The 18,097-nt window shown below is 34.4% G+C and overlaps 1 protein-coding gene across 1 annotated transcript in view; it reads left to right on the forward strand.

The window, feature by feature from the left end:
* MBD5 (methyl-CpG binding domain protein 5) overlaps positions 1–18,097 on the forward strand; it is a 227,275-nt gene that overhangs the window by 169,295 nt on the left and 39,883 nt on the right. The window contains exons 3-6 of the mRNA XM_026453922.1: positions 1,436–2,103; positions 5,799–5,901; positions 6,964–7,144; positions 11,600–13,735. Coding sequence (XP_026309707.1) covers positions 1,991–2,103; positions 5,799–5,901; positions 6,964–7,144; positions 11,600–13,735 — 2,533 coding nt within the window. The 5' untranslated portion in view covers positions 1,436–1,990. The remainder of the gene's footprint in view (positions 1–1,435; positions 2,104–5,798; positions 5,902–6,963; positions 7,145–11,599; positions 13,736–18,097) is intronic.

The raw sequence follows: 18,097 nt of genomic DNA on the forward strand, positions 1-18,097 counted from the left end.
TCCTTGCTTTCAGCTGCGAGTAAATGCTTCATTATGACACCCTTAACCTGCCTCAGAGCCAAGGCTATAAAGAAGGCATATACCTGAATATATGATGCCTTTTATATATCAATATACCTGAATATATGATGGCCTTTACCACAAGATGGTCTCCTGCTTTCCTAAGGAGAAATCCAAAACAAGGGTTTGGGCCAACTTAAATATACAGACTTTTAGGAATGTAGTTAAGTAGTTATGTGTCTATTTACAGTGCTTAATTTGTTACTTGATTAAGTTGTACATGCGTATTTGAAATGCATGTTGTCTAAAATAATACATTAGTTTTTTCACTTACATGTTTTAAAATGATTTTAATTTAATACTTTCATATGAATCTTAAGTCATTTAACACAGTTTTTCAGAGTGTATCATCTTCACTTCCATTTAAATTGTTTGAAATATAGTACCTTTTGAATCTGTGGACAATGCTGCCACTGAAATATTTATCACAAACCACAAGTCCCATTCATTCAACACTATGATAATTGTTTTTCATCCATTCTTTAGTGTAGTTTCATGAATCCCACAATGTAACTATATATGGGATATGAAATTGGTCATAAAAAGGCTTCTTTACAAAAACAAATAATACTAACAACTGTGAAGTTGCATTCTCCACAGGACTGGATGCTAAATCTTCTAAAAATTTACTCGCCATGATTTTTTATTTAATAGCTCAATCAAGATAACCTTTATAAGCATTCCACACTAATCATTGATTATGGCAGTTTCAAGCTAGTATGTCCTCCTTAAATAGCACCTCGTAACTGAATAAGGGAATTAAAAGAGCACCCTATAATATAAGGAATTTCGTAAACTCTTGACTATAAAGCAAATTCCACTTATATTCAGTAATATTGGAGGGAAACCGCCTCTTATATTTGGAAAAGTACTATAAATTTATTTCCTTCTAACTTTTTATTTAAAAAAAATAAACATTTTCTTCTCTAGACTAAAACTGTATAATGATTAAAAAAGAAAACTGAATCAAAGGGTTATATAATATTAAGAAGTTATTAGAATATGATTGGATTAACACACAACTCTGTAGTTTACAGGTCATAAGAAGTGATGGATATATTTTTATATCAAGTTAGAAGGAAGCCTTATGTGTACGTTTGTATGTTTGAGTGTACGTGTATATGTAATGCCATAATTATGGGTCTGTCTCCAGTAATTAGAAAGTTGAATATGCTGAAGAGCAAGTAAATTGGTTTAATTGGAGTAAGTGGACTAAGTTGGAAGAAGGAAACAACTTGAATTTGACATATGATTTTGATAGCAAAGGACATCAACGTCATTGGGTACACTTCATAGTTTATTCTATTTTAAAATTGTAAAGTGTCTCAGTTTTCAACATTAAATATACAAGTTCACATATTTACATATGTTTCAGGCTACATTATTGGAATTTTGAAGTCATGAAAACATCAGATGAACCAACCTGCAACACCTTGGATTCAGATTGGAAGATAAAGAGAAAGTTTAAAGAATGTGGCCTATAAAGGCGGGTACCTGGAAATATTAACCGACTCACACTGTAAAAATGAGACCAGTTTCTAAACAATAGAGATTGTTTTAGTACAACATCAAGGTTCAAGACAAATGTTGAACTAAAAACTTTACACTCCCCACCCCCGTTCACACAGGTACCAGCATTGGTGAATTATGATTTTCCTTATTCAGAAGCACTCATTTTTACCCATGTAGACCATCCTTAGGAATTAAATATTGGTTATTTAATGTAGATTATAATGGGAAGCTGATTTTTTTCACAATGGCAGATTTCAAGGACTTGGTTCCAAACTGAGCTGAAGCTTCCCAATGAGTTTTGTACAGTCTGGGAAAAGCTGTGCTGCACTGGCCGACTTTTGAAGGCCATCATGCTCTGTAATATAAGGATATCATCTTATTGCTGATATCTTTGGAGAGTCCCCAGCAGACACAGAAAATGAATGGAGGCAAAGAGTGTGACGGAGGGGACAAGGAAGGAGGTCTTCCAGCTATACAAGTTCCTGTGGGTTGGCAGCGTCGTGTGGATCAAAATGGAGTGCTTTATGTCAGGTAAGTTCTTATTATCACCTGTGGTACCTGCAAAGTTGCACTCCAAAGACTAAGGAGAGAACCAAACAAGGTGACTGATGGCTCCTCATATAAATGTGAATAAGTGACCTTTGTGCTAGAAACATATGAGAATTTTTAATTACCTTAGATTTCCAGAGAAGTTTTGTGCATTACTTGTTTGTCGTTCTGCTTATCTCTGTAACAAGAATAAAGAAAAATATGATGATTTCTAAAAGAAACATGCAATCATCATTACCACATTCACAGGAGAATGTAAAATACTTGAAATATCACTTGACTTGAATTACTCTGTCCTTCAGAGTATGTCAGCTGGCTTTTTTGATAAAATTGAGTTTTTATCTATAGAAAGTTTCAGTTATTAGACTTCTTAATGCCTTCTGTTAACGAAAAATACGTTTCTTTTTTTCTGTATAGTCTTTAATCTATTTCCTTGCATGTAATAGTAAAAGTGAAAAAGTCATGGAGAAGGCTCTGCATCTTACAAGTAAATAGTCATACAAATAAAATGCCTACTCTTTTCAATGTCAGTGCTATACATCTCTTGTAGAACAAGTTGAATGGAATGATTAAACTGTTAAAAAGAAGTTTTAGTCTTACTTATTAAATAGTTGACATCTAAGTTCCCTACTTCATAGTTTTTCTGTAAGTATATGAAAGAAGATACCATAAATCTTTCTTTGTGATGTAATGAAAAACTTTTAGAAACAGACTATAACTGTTTAAAAGGTATCACATTCCATTATTAAATGGATGCTATTACTTTCAGTGTGACTATTTATATCCCAGCTTCAACAGAATTTGCCAGTCCAGCAAGAATGTATTTATAGAAATGAGATATTTTTTGGTTATGTAAACACAGACTATTTTATGGCATAATAACTCAGAAAGTCAGTTCAGATTAGTCTTGAGTTTGTTTGCTTGTTGTGTGTAAGGCATTTCTTGAGGTAAATCTAGTTACCAATTAAAAGCATTTTGTCACATAAATTTTACTTCAGTAATATTAAAGATGTGACCCATATTTATTGGGGTGAAGGGATAAGAAAGCAGAGAATATGAAGCTCATCCCATGGTAGATAAGATGAACAAGCACACATGAGATAACTTCTTCAGAGTTTCTATTGTCAGTGCTATTAACAAACTACCAGAAATACTTTGTTATAAATATAATATAGCAAGTTATCTGTGTTATAAATTTATACTTATGTTTGTTCTAGTTTGTAAAGAGCAAATGTATATTCAGCATAGAACAAAAGACTCTAAAATCTGGATAATTTTTTTTCACTTCATTTTTATTCCTATGAAAGATAAATGAGGTTTTTCAATTTCTGCAAGCAAAAACCAAATTAAGTCTGGGAGTCAAAAACCAAGTTAAAGTCTAAGAAACTGTTGGTTATCATGTTCATGATTTTCCAAGTCTGACTAGACTTTATACCATCTGATATCCTTGTTAGTGGTTCTCCAACTTCAAATCTGTATACTGATAATTATTTTGGAAACAAGCTTTCCTAGATTAGGTAAAACACTCTCAAATTAAATTAACCAGTATAGATTTAATTTGTTTGTATATAACTAAATTACTACTTGAACATGTATAGCTCCTTCTATAGCTCCCTGCTCAATGTGCAGTTTGTTCATAATTTTTAGGTTAGTCTCCAGCTGCTCCTGCCTCAGCGTAGCATTGAGGCTACACATTAAATTCTCCACCTACTTCCAATCTTCTAAGCTTTATCTATGCTGTAAGTTTTTTAACTATTTTTTTCCATTGATTATTACTCTGAGAAATTAATTAAAGAGATACAACTGAAAGAAAGAACCCAACTGACTTATTGAGAGGAAATGTTTTTAAAGCGTCTGGAGTACTTTAATAGAATTAAGGAATTCTTGTCTTCAGGTTTAATTTTACAATTAAATTCCTCTAGGATTCAGTCCATATACTTTCTTCTAAGTTAAAATGTCGGGCAGTTCCTTTTCACCAAATTCATGAATGCTTCACATGAAAAATCAACAAGATATTACACTTGTTTTCTTGTTGTTTTTGAGACAAAGTCTCACACTGTCGCCCAGGCTGGAGTGTAGTGGCGCATCTTGGCTCACTACAACCTCCGCCTCCTGGGTTCAAACATTTCTCGTGCCTCAGCCTCCCCAGTAGCTGGAATTACAAGCACGCACTACCATGCCTGGCTAATGCTTGTATTTTTAGTAGAGATGGGTTTTCACCATGTTGGCCAAGCTGGTCTCAAATTCCTGACCTCAAGGGATCCGCCTGCCTCAGCCTCCCAAAGTGCTGGAGTAGCAGGCGTGAGCCACTGTGCTCGGCCTGATTTAATTTTATTGAAATCACCAGACCTGCAAAAATATCTTTTTGCCCTTCCCTGCTGTGGTTGAACTCGTCACTAAAATGAGAATTATCCGCATATCACCTGAAAAAAATTAGCCTAAGTAAATGAGTAATTTGACAAAGTTGAGGTTTTTTGTTTTGATTTTCTACATGCCGAAATTACTTTCATAACTGTCCATAAATAAAATATGAATTGCATTTTAAAGCTGGTTCGCTTATAGATTTTAAAAAATATTACTTGTGTTTTTGTAGAGATAGAATAATCTGTGTACAGTATTGTAATGTTTTTTATATGAAATGGAGATTATTGTTTTTGGATGAACTTGATCAGAGGGCTTAAGTGAAGGTTTGGTAAATAGTCATAAATGAAAGGTATTCTCAAGTGAAAAGTATATAATTTCAAAGCATAATATGTATTTAATTTAAAACATTGACATATTAACATAGTCCTAAAATGCAGATTGTCCATCTCACATAAAATATAACTCCCATTGTAAATAAAAATCAGAGACATCTCTTGTCATTTGAATTAGTACCTAGTCTGTATTGATGAGTATTCACATATCTTACTGACTTTTGTGATCTGAAACTTAGTTACATTGAAGCACCTACACAATTACTAGCCCAAAGACCTGCAAGGCATCTTTCTGCTGCCTAAAACCCTATTTCCTCAAAAGTTTCCTATCTTTTGTCAACTCTGCTTGATTTCTCGCTCTCTCTCTCTCTCCCTCTCTCTCTATAGAGTTTGACTCTTCAGTGTATCTTCAGATATAACTGATCTATTATATCTTTAAAGAAACACACGGGTGAGGGGGAGAAAAAAGAAACCTATTTTTACATAGGGACAACTTGGTTCTAGATTCCAAGATAAACAGGGACTTGTTCACTCCAACTTTTGTGGACTTGCCAACTTTCTGGCTCGAACCTCAATATTTTCTAAATTTCAGTTTTTCCTCAAAGAGCTTTAAAAGTAGACATTCTAGTTTAAAATGAGAGTCGTTGCTATTATGTAGTTTTCTTGTTTGTTCCTTTCTTGCCTGCTTCTGTCCTTAAGGATAGCATTTTTACCACCTTTAGTCTACTCTTGGTTTTCAAAATACTTTTATTTAATTTTCTGTGGAGATCTGTATTTTTCTGAGAAATATTTTGGTTCAAAAGAAAACACAATAGTGTTAAAGGCTATAATTTAGTAGCTAACATAATATTGACAAAGAAAATGCTTTTCCCTAGTGGGAAAATATCCCATAAAGGACAGTAAGACTATAAATTATGCCTTTTTTCATATAATATGTGTAGTCAAAATTATTTCCTGATGTTTTTTAAACTATTTTTACAGTCCCAGTGGGTCTTTGTTATCTTGCTTGGAGCAGGTTAAAACATACCTGCTTACCGATGGAACATGCAAGTGTGGCTTGGAATGTCCTCTTATTCTTCCCAAGGTAACCATTTCACAATAGATCTACAGCAGTATCTTATTTTTTAGGTGTTTTATACATTTGTCTTTCTCATTTCGCATTTTATTTTTTATTACTTCTCCAATCATACATTTTAATTCTTTATCAATTATCATATTTTGCATGCATTTTGGAATACTTAAAAATTGTGGAAAATAATTCATGTCTGAGAGTCATTTTCAAAGATGTCAAATCTATATTCCTATAAATATTTCATTAAAACCACCTTTGTACCTTTTCATTAGAGCTGTATCTAATACTGCTCAGCATTTAATAGTGCAATATTTTCTCTCATTACTGTAACTGCTCAAATCTGCAATGTTATTGTTAGCACTGGCATTGATAAATCTGCCACATAGATTCTCAGAATCACAAAACTGAACCCTCATAGCCAAAATATGAAACTGTTTTACTAATTTGTAAGGTGAAAAGTAAAATCATGTAAAATGGTAAAATATTATTTGCTATAGAAATAGGTCATTATTTGGTGAATGTCTATTATAATACTAATTTTAAAAGTAAAGTTTAGACAATTTTTCCTTTTCATTTGTGTGTCACCACATTCAAAGAAAAGGATTTACGTAATAAATAAATTTTTAAAAAAACAAGTAATAGATTTTCAAAATCAGTGACAGGATAATATTAACATAGTAATAAAATGAAGCCAAGGAAAAAGTTAAATGTAGAAATATCATAGCTTTTTGTTTTGTCTTTTTTAAGTGTATTTCATCTGTTTTTACACTGTTAGAACATCAGGAGGTATCTAAAATTTAGAACATTATCAGATATTATACCTTTTCATATCATATGTTTATCTTGGCTGTCTTAGAATTAGGATAATATTCATTATTTACTTTGCCACCAAAAGCTTGAGTTCAGCAGAAGTACTTACTAAGTTATATAAAGTTGCCTTTCTTAAAAACTTGAGAAAGTTTTATTCAGATTTATGGCTTAATCTATGCACAACTTTTTTTTTTTTAAACAAAGGGATCTTTTTATTAAATGTTTTTACAGACATATTCTAAACAAAGGCTGTGCTTTTTCCAGGTGTTTAATTTTGATCCTGGAGCTGCTGTGAAACAGAGAACTGCAGAAGATGTTAAGGCAGATGAAGATGTCACAAAGCTATGCATACATAAAAGAAAAATTATTGCAGTGGCCACACTTCATAAAAGCATGGAAGCCCCACATCCTTCTCTGGTGCTCACCAGTCCTGGAGGAGGAACAAGTATGTAATATGGTGAAAGGTTCAGGAATTCTCCTCTCCCTAGGGAAGGAGTTACTAGAAATCATTTTGCCAAGCATTTTCTCATTCTACTTTTCAAGCATGCACAATGCTTTTAAAATTCTGTATGTTCTATCATTTTATTACAAATAGCAAACTAGTTCTGAAAAAATACAGTGATTTCCCAAAATTTCTTACCCAGAGCATTCAGTTAAACAGGCAGAATAAACACTAATTAGTACATACAAATACTCTGCAAGTGTGTAAAGCTGAGCTAACAAATCTTCACTTGGTTTTTAAGAAATAAATGTAGCCTTTTTCCCGGGGGTGGATTGGAATGTGTGGTATCAAGTCCCCAAAAGCAGTGTTATTCTTTTAGTTATTTGTCAAACACCTACTAAACAGAAATCACCTTGCTGAAAACTTTTTATATCCCCACCACCACATATGCGCATGCATGGGGGCTTTCTTTTTTAGAGATTTCAAAGCTGCAGAAAAGTTGCAAGAATAGTTCGTGGAGTATCCTTCATCTAAACTTACATTTTGTTGCAGAAGTTGCAGTTATTGTGACAATTCAACCCTAAATATTTCAGAGTACAAGGGCACACTCCTACGTAAACACAATTTAAGGCTCACATTCAGGAAATTTAACACTGATATAATATTATTATCTAACATGCAATCTATATTCAGATTTCTCCAATTGTCCTAACAGTGTCTCTCATAGTTTCACAGAAATTCAGTCTTGACCAGGTGCAGTAGCTCATGCCTGTAATCTCAGCATTTTGGGAGGCTGAAGTGAGAGGATCGCTTGAGGCTAGGAGTTTGAGACCAGTCTAGGGAACACAGCAAGACCTGTCTCTAAAATAATTTAAAAAGGAAAAAAAAAAAACTAGCCAGGCATGGTGGTGGCTCACACCTTTAGTCTTAGCTACTTGGAAGGCTGAGATGGGAGATCGCTTGAGCCCAGAAGTTGGAGGCTGCAGTGAGCCATGATCATACCACTGTGCTCCAACCTGGGTGATAGGGCAAAACTCTGTCTCGATTAAAAAAAAAAAAAAAAGAAGTCAGTCTTTTTAAAGATTTACAATGCAATCAAAGATTGTACACATCATTTAGTTGTTACATGTCTTTATATCAATTAACAAGTCTTTTTCAATTTTTCGTGACATTAAATTTTTTGAAGAGTCTAGGCCAACTTTGCACAATGTTCCTCAGTTTGGATTTTCCTCATATTTATGTTCAGGCTAAACACATTTTGCTAGGAATACTGTATAGATGATGTTAGCTCCTCATCAGTAGACACATAATGTCAGTTGATCCCATTTTGATAACATTAAGTTTGATTGCTTAGTTAAAACTATGTCCATTTGATTTTCCCATTATTGAAATACCCTTTTCCCTTTATGATCAATGTGTACTCTGTGGAATTACACTTTTTATACTTTGGGACTGAGGAACTTCTCTTTGTAAGGGATAGAATATGAATGCTCTCCAAAATATTATAATCTAATGTTTGAATATTAATTCAGAATAAAATACGGCTAAACACCAAAGCATTTGTTTATGAAGGATTATTGATACTTTCCAATGGAACTCTGAAAAATAGGGATGAAGAGTATAACCTGTAGTGATCAGAGAAGGCTTTATGGCAGAACTCAGATTTGGACCAGCCTTAGAAAATAGTAGGATTTAGACATCTAAGGGGGATAGGAAAAACCTTCTGCATAATGAGTGTAGCATAATAAGGGATGTTGTAGAAACTGACTTGAATAGAAGATTAGACTGATGTAGGTAAATTGGGGCCAAATCATTGATTGCTTTGGATACAAAGAAGAACAGTTGCCATGTCATGCAGGTAATTAAAGATTCACACTTAGAATTCATGTGAACAGGTGTAACTATGTTTTCCTTTTTTTTTTTTTTTTTTTTTTTTTGCATACTACCATGGACATAATCTTACCTGTGATTGCTCTCACATCACATTATATCATACAGTTTTACCAGTTTCTAAAGAGTCTGCTTATTGCCTTTCTAAAGACCCTGGCAGAATCTAGATCTGGCTTCTTTGTCATACCTATATATACAAGTTTAATTATTGAAATTAAAGGTAAATATTTAACTAGCACAGGTAATAATAGGTACACCTCCATTCCCTTTTAAAATGATACTCTTTATGGGATTGATTACTTTTACCAGCTTCAGACATAGCATTTATTTTAGTTTCCTAATTTTAAACTATATTATCATAAGGTTGAGATTTGAATAATTAAAAGTTCAGAAGACTGACTTAGTAGTTTTTCACCTCCCATTATTTAAATACATAAGCATCTGTTTCTGTTTATTCTTTTGGAAGGTCTACTTGAATATACATGAAAGCACTTGATGGGTACCTAGCATTTCTACTTGCCAACTCTGTAACAAAATATCAGCCTTACTTTTGTTTATTTTGTATTTCAATTGTTTTTAAGAGAGTAACTATTTTTCCCTAAGTTTTGAAGAAATTTTTTCTGAACCACAGTTATTATCTAAATTCTGTTAGTCGAATATAAAAATTCCAGTGTCTGTATTTTTAATCACTGAACTGTAGATAATTATATAAATACATTGATACCCAAGAAAAAATACAAGTAGGTTGTTTTGTCACTAAAGAGAACATAGTCAGTCATAGGATAATGCTAATGATATTAGTGTTCTCACTATATGCCAAGCATAGTGCCCAAAATATTAATATTTTTCATTTTATTCATTTAATTACAAACTTTAAAAATCTCTTTTTAACAAGAAAATAAGCTGCAGTTGAATTTACCTACTGTAATTCTCTCATATCATTGGATCTCAACTTTTCATATATTATATCCAGAAATCATTCTATCAAAGAACCTCTACCATGATAAAATGAGAAAGTCCACGTTTTCCAAGAAAAACATATGTTCACTGCATTCTCTTACTAGTTGAATGTGCCCTATGTAGATTTATTTGGACCCCAGGTTGAGAACCACTATCTCAGAAATTGTTATGATATGATTTGACCTGTATAGTGTCTAGCAGATAGGATAAATATATTTAATCTTAAATGTGTAATTATCCATTTAAGTAAGCGTACCTATGATTGCAGATGAATGTAACTCTACTTGCTAATATAAGTCTCAAAATAGGTATGACAGATGTATAGTTTGAATGGTGCCATTCTCATCTCCTATGCCTGTAACAGACTCATTGGCATTTTCTCATGGAGCCCAGCTAGAGTTCAGCTTCCTTTCCAACACAGCTTTCTAAGCAGCTACCACCAGTTGGTGGGAATTGGCATATGAAACAAATTTTATTTGCCATTTTCATTTTAAAAGGCATAACTTTATAAAATAGTTAGATATCGCAAGGGGCTAAAAAACTGAAATCTAGAATTCTGATGTGATAGAATGAAAATTCTGAATGATGAGTCTGCTTGCTTTTGTAGCCTGTATTCTGTCTGATCTCCAGAAAAACTGAAGGGATTCCAAAAAGCCAGGGAAGGAGAAATGCACTCATGTAAAAAGAGAATATGCAATTGGAACCCAGTACTGAAGGTTTTAGCACTTCAACTAAATTTTACATGAGAAACTTATCCTAATAAAAGAATTGAAGTTTGTGGCCATACCACCCTGAATACGCCCAATTATCTAATGAAAGAATTGCAGTCTTTTACCTAAGTTGAGGTAAAAGGCTGTGGCTGTTTTTATAACAATGACTAATTAAGGGCAAAGAAATCACAGCGTTAGAAACATGATGTGAAACTAAGCATGGGTTAGTTTGCAATATCACTGCATTTATTCTTCTTGTTACTCCCATTATAAGAGATTTGGAATCCCATTAGACAGAAATTAAGTCTTACTCTCATAGTGACAATGTTGGGATAAAGAAATATTACTATACCTGTTCTGAGAAGGTTGCAGTAAGATAACAGAAACATTTTTTATAAGGGTGAACATTTTGTGGTGAAAATGGCAATTCATTTAAATCGCCCAAGAAAATATTATGCCACACAGATCACAATTTTCTATTGTAACTGCATTCTTAAAAATTCTAAATCCAACAAAATAGTAATATCACCATTTCCATCTGGACTGCCAGTCTTGATTTTGCATATTCTAAATATTATTAGAATGGCTAATGTCATTATGTATTGCTTTAGATGCCCATGCTTTCTCAACATAAAAAGTAAATAAGCACAATGAGCAGTTACCGAACACCTTTGGTCAACAAAGGGAAAATAATGTACATTTTTTAAATCAAAGTTTAAAATAGTATTAATATATAGAACTATTTTTAATTGCATAGAATCACAGCTTTTATTTACAGATTCAAATTTCCAGATGTACTTCCTCCCTCTCCCGTCCTGATTTACTCCATTCCTTCCCTCCCTCCCCCACAAAAGAGTTGAGACTGTTAACAGAATTCTTTTTTTCTCTTTCACATCAGATGCAACTCCAGTTGTACCTTCTCGGGCAGCAACTCCAAGATCAGTAAGAAATAAGTCTCATGAAGGAATTACAAATTCTGTAATGCCTGAATGTAAGAATCCTTTCAAGTTAATGATTGGATCATCCAATGCCGTGGGAAGGCTATATGTACAAGAACTGCCTGGAAGCCAACAACAAGAACTCCACCCTGTCTACCCCCGACAGAGATTGGGCAGCAGTGAACATGGACAGAAATCTCCATTCCGTGGCAGCCATGGAGGCCTGCCCAGCCCAGCGTCATCAGGTTCCCAGATATATGGAGATGGTTCAATCTCTCCAAGGACTGACCCACTTGGAAGTCCTGATGTTTTCACAAGAAATAATCCTGGTTTTCATGGAGCTCCCAATTCTAGTCCTATTCACCTGAATAGGACTCCTCTTTCTCCACCTTCAGTAATGCTACATGGTTCTCCTGTACAGTCATCCTGTGCAATGGCTGGAAGGACTAATATACCTCTTTCCCCAACCTTGACTACAAAGAGTCCAGTAATGAAAAAACCAATGTGTAATTTTTCAACTAATATGGAAATACCACGAGCAATGTTCCACCACAAACCACCCCAAGGCCCACCTCCCCCTCCTCCACCTTCTTGTGCTCTTCAGAAAAAGCCATTAACATCTGAGAAAGATCCACTTGGCATTCTTGACCCTATTCCTAGTAAACCAGTGAATCAGAACCCTGTTATCATTAATCCAACCAGTTTCCATTCAAATGTCCACTCTCAGGTACCTATGATGAATGTAAGCATGCCTCCTGCTGTTGTTCCTTTGCCAAGTAATCTCCCATTGCCAACTGTAAAACCTGGCCACATGAATCATGGGAGTCATGTACAAAGAGTTCAGCATTCAGCTTCAACCTCCCTGTCCCCTTCTCCAGTGACATCCCCGGTGCACATGATGGGGACTGGAATTGGAAGGATTGAGGCATCGCCCCAAAGATCACGCTCATCTTCCACATCATCAGATCATGGAAATTTCATGATGCCACCTGTAGGACCCCAGGCCACTTGTAGTGGTATTAAGGTTCCACCCAGGTCACCAAGGTCAACAATAGGGTCCCCAAGGCCATCAATGCCATCAAGCCCTTCTACCAAGTCCGATGGACATCTTCAGTACAAGGATATCCCTAACCCATTAATTGCTGGAATAAGTAATGTACTAAATACCCCAAGCAGTGCAGCTTTTCCTACTGCATCTGCCGGAAGTGGTTCTGTAAAGAGTCAGCCTGGTTTGCTGGGAATGCCTTTAAATCAGATCTTGAACCAGCACAATGCTGCCTCCTTTCCAGCAAGTAGTTTACTCTCAGCAGCAGCCAAAGCACAGCTAGCAAATCAAAACAAACTTGCTGGTAACAACAGTAGCAGCAGTAGCAATTCTGGAGCTGTTGCCGGCAGTGGCAACACTGAAGGACATAGCACTTTAAACACCATGTTCCCTCCTACTGCCAACATGCTTCTCTCAACAGGTGAAGGGCAAAGTGGTCGAGCAGCACTAAGAGATAAGCTGATGTCTCAGCAAAAAGACTCACTGCGGAAAAGAAAACAACCACCTACGACAGTGTTGAGTTTGCTCAGACAGTCTCAAATGGATAGTTCTGCAGTTCCTAAACCTGGACCTGACTTGCTAAGGAAGCAGGGTCAGGGTTCATTTCCCATCAGTTCAATGTCTCAGTTACTACAGTCTATGAGTTGTCAAAGCTCTCACTTGAGTAGCAATAGTACCCCGGGTTGTGGGGCCTCAAATACTGCTTTGCCTTGCTCTGCTAACCAGCTGCATTTTACAGATCCCAGTATGAACTCTAGTGTTCTTCAGAATTCACTGACACAGAACATACCTTTAAGAGGGGAAGCCGTGCACTGCCACAATGCAAACACTAACTTTGTTCACAGTAACAGTCCAGTCCCCAACCACCATCTTGCAGGTTTAATAAATCAGATTCAGGCTAGCGGGAACTGTGGGATGCTCAGTCAGTCGGGCATGGCTTTAGGAAATTCCTTACATCCCAATCCACCTCAGTCAAGAATTTCAACGTCCTCCACTCCAGTGATACCAAACAGCATTGTTAGCAGCTATAATCAAACAAGTTCTGAAGCAGGTATGGTTTTATTAGAAAAAAGTACCCAAAGGTACTAAACTTTTCTACTTTTTTAAAAATTTGTACCAAAATATTTATTATGATAAGAAATGATCCTTTCCCCATTGTGAAATTCTCTTCATTTCTTTAGTATTTATAATGTTATTTACAGAATGCTAGGGATTTGTCTATTTGAAGGATTAACAACTAAGAGGATTCCATGTGTTTCCATTATTTGTTGTCAATCTGTGTCATTTTGAATATTGTTCGACTTTCACTTGGTTGTATAACCAATGGACTCCAAAATGCAAAATAAGCCATACATACAAGGCAGGGTTTCCTGGTTCGTGAGACATGTCCTTGGTCTATGCCAATATAAAAGCCGTCTCCCTAGCTTTTGTTTGTATTCAGGTAAATGAAGTTTATCTTGGAAAATCCAAAAAGGCAAAAATAAATGGATTTTTTTTTCTTGCTGCTGAACAGAAGTAGGTGAATGGATAGGAAAAGGTAACTAGAAGTTGTACAAAGTAGAAAGCTGTCTTCTAATGTGTTTTCTTATCCTAGTTTGCTATCCTTTATTATTATTTGTTTGAGAAAACTCAAAAATGGATATTGGCTACTCCGTTTTTAAAAAAAAAAAACTAATTTAAGTTTTCTAATAAAAAAAAGGCTTGAAAACCTGATTTCCAGAATTTTTAATCTTGAAATTACTTTTTGATCTTCTTGTAGAACTAAACCATTTTTACCATTGACATTAAGGTTTTGAACCCAAATCTATTGTGTCTCTTCATCCACTATTAATTAAGGAAAAAAATTATTTAAAAGCAGGCACATTAGAAAAAGACCTGTGTTTTGTGCATAGGGTCCTCAGAAATTGTTATAAAAGCTGTACAGAAGCACCTAAGAGGTGCTTAGGCATCAGAAAATTTGACTATGAAAACATTAGAAAAAAATATTTAAAATTCAACACTAATTATTTGTGAGAAATGACAAGGAGGAAATAAAAGATGATTGTAAAGACGTTATTATTCACCGTGAAAACAGTGTGCTATAAAAACCAGATTGCTGCTGGAAATGAGAAAACTGCTGAGGTTTTTAATAATAAGCTAGTGTGTAGGTATAATACCATCATGCTGGAAAAGCATTCTAACCCACATGTCTTTGTTGCTGATAGTAAAAGCGTTTTCCTTCCTGGTGTTGCCACTTACACCTGCCATCCTTCACATCTTGTGTTATGTGTTATGTTTGATGTCACTATTTAATGAAGAACTATTCAATGACCTCTTATGTTAAATATATATATATTATATATATATATATATATATATATGGTTTAGAAGATATTTGAAATTATTAGTGCCTTCTTGATATTCTTAGTATAAAGAATCTCATGAAACTTTATTTTTTATGTGTCTAACAGTATACTTATCTCATAGGGGGCTTCCAACTTTTCACTCACTCATCATATTTCTTTTTTGATAACTCGACACAAATGAAAATTTTATTTTATGTATTTAGCAGAAAAGTTATACAGAGTTCATAACTATTTAAAACACACCGTATTTATTGAGCATACCTTAAATAATTTTGATGAGACATTTTTAGTCTCATTGTATTATACAATTTTGATACCCCTTACCTCAGTTTACTTCATTTCAGGTCTAAGTTCATGTGCAAAGCATATGTATTTCATTGATATACTTTAATTCATCTATAATGGAAAAGACCAACATTTACTTATATTCTTGTTTCTTTTGATGGTCAAGTTTAGACTTATTTAATACTGTTTTGGTCATTTTTGTTTGTTTGTTTCATTGTAAAACATCTGACCTGTACTGTTACTGCTGGGGATGTCAAAGCATATAGGTTAAAAATTTATTAGTGTCAGAAAAGTGTTAGCATGTAAATAGCTAAAAAGGATAAGGATACCTGTCTAGTAATGATATGGATATGACCAACTAGTGTAAGCTAACAGGAAGTATGTGCTTAATAAATATCTAAGTATGAATTTTTTAAGTGTTAAACCTAATAAAATTAAGTACTAATTAACATTCATAGGTCTGATGTGCAGCTGGTTATGAAAACGGATTGATTTACTAATGAATGTAATTCTTTTGATGAGCTAAATATTGAAGCAGTCTCTGATGCCATGTTTCTTTTTGCCATGTAGTGAACTGTGTCAACTGAATGTACCATCACTGTAATTGCCTAGCCTAAATATCTATTTACACTGATATTTATTCATTCATCAAATAACCATTGAGCCTTAAAGGTAGGCATTCAGAATGAGACAGTAAATGATAGTCACAACTATCCCTGTAGGAGTATTGCTGAGTATTCCTATGATACCAGAAAGACATTAGAAGAAAACCACATTTTATTCTTAAAATGTTGCTATAGCTATCTATCATCAAGGACCTATTATGTACCAGGTGATTTCCCTATATTATTTCTAATCTGTGCAGTTTTCTAAAGTATAAAGTATTATTGTTCAATTTTACAGATCAGGAGGCTGAGGCTCAAAAAAAGTAACTGTTCCGGATCAAAACCTCAGGATTTGAACTGAGGTTCATCTGATTCTAAAATCCATTTTCCTCCCAGCTGCATAAATTCTTCATCTGAGACATTTAGTGCTCAAAAGTATTGTGTTCCCTTTCAAAATCTTTTAAAATGTTCAATAGATAATGAATTAAATCACATCAATGCATGTTAAAAGCCACATTTGTTAACTATTGATATACTTCAGATGAAAGTCGGCTATTTTTGCCAATATTATAGCAAGTAATGACTAGAATTTTTATGTCAGTGCAGAAGAAGAAATACCCAAAATGTCAAGAAAACTGCCCCTTATTAGTGAATCACATTTGGTGACCTTTCTTTTAATGAATTATCACCTCACTCAAATTAGAATGGGTTTCCTAGTAGGTGACGTGTCAGTAGGCCTTTAAAAGAGATGCAGATGCTAATCATGTCATTCCAAGCATGGTAGCACAGTGAGGATGAAAGAAACCAGCAGGTAACATGGTCCAGCTGTACTCTGTGGTTACAGAGCCTAGACACAACTCAGGTGACCTCCTGCTAAATCCAGTGCCTTTTTCCACTCTCCTAAGTAAAAGTTCAAAAATATTACATTAAGACATTAACAAGATAAGAAATAACTTGCTCTGAAAAATGCTTAGTTCCATTGGTAATCTATTTTTACATCTTCTTTTAAAGAGGGTTTTCCTATGCAAAACAATCCAAATATTGATTTTTAGGCCTATATGTGAATTCTGTGGAGCACATTTAAAACATACAACTAAAGTATGGGAATTGAAGGCAAAGATACTAACAAAATCCGATAAAAGATATTAAATACTTGGAAGAATTTCTAAAACTTATGAATATACAAGGCTTTATTAATTCTACTTTGTGTTTTCAAGTTGCCTCTCCACTAAAGCTTCAAAATACTTTGCATTTTAAAGTTTACAGATTTCCACTGGCTTTTTCAATATCAAATTACAGATAAAGTTTAATATTTCCATGTAACAGATTTAGAAACTGATCAGTAGGATACTTGGTGACATTCCTCAAGTTGTAAAGCAAATCTCTGTTGGATCTGGCATCCAAACCCCAAAGTTCCCAATTTTCAGTCCAAACACTCAGACTGCCAAATGCAGGTATGTTCTGGAAATCCTTCAGTAGCATACATTTAAAGCAACTTTCCATTTTTAAAGAGAGACGCATTTCAGCATGTGAGTGTCTATAGCACATGTCCTACAATATTATGGCTTAAGGAAGACTCCAAAATCAAGTGCCCTTGCCTGGCAAACTTGAAAATGCCCAGGCCTCTTTAGTCCTCTGACTACTGCACACCTACTTACCAGATAACAAAAACACATGCCAGTAACCCAAGCCCCTGCAGAGGACTTAGCCCTGTTAGTATCCACACAATGACCCATCCTTTCCTTTGCCCTGCAGTTTTTCACAATTTTCAAAGAAGGAAAAAGATTTAGATTATTCTGCCAACATACTTATTAGCAGCCCTGCCTTCTTCCAGTATGATAAAGTCATTAAGTCATTCAACACAACATAACTTTTTTCACTTTAAAATGACTTTTATGTTCTCTTATTTCTTCCTAGTAAAAAAAACATTTAATCAGCTCTTTTAAACACATGAAAATTTAATCCTCTGAGGGGACACGCTATGGGTTTGTGCCGGAAGAGAAAATAATTCAAACATTTATTTGCCTTAACTCTTAAAGATATGCATGACAAGAATATAAATAAGCCTACAAATAAATAAGTGTTCTTGAGTATTTATATACTTATATTTTTTTAACTGCAAAAGTAAGTTTTCTTTCAGCACAAAATACATTTGATTGAAACTCAGGACAGCCATTA

This window comes from Piliocolobus tephrosceles, chromosome 11 (assembly GCF_002776525.5).
Source record: "Piliocolobus tephrosceles isolate RC106 chromosome 11, ASM277652v3, whole genome shotgun sequence".
Classification (NCBI taxonomy): domain Eukaryota; kingdom Metazoa; phylum Chordata; class Mammalia; order Primates; family Cercopithecidae; genus Piliocolobus; species Piliocolobus tephrosceles.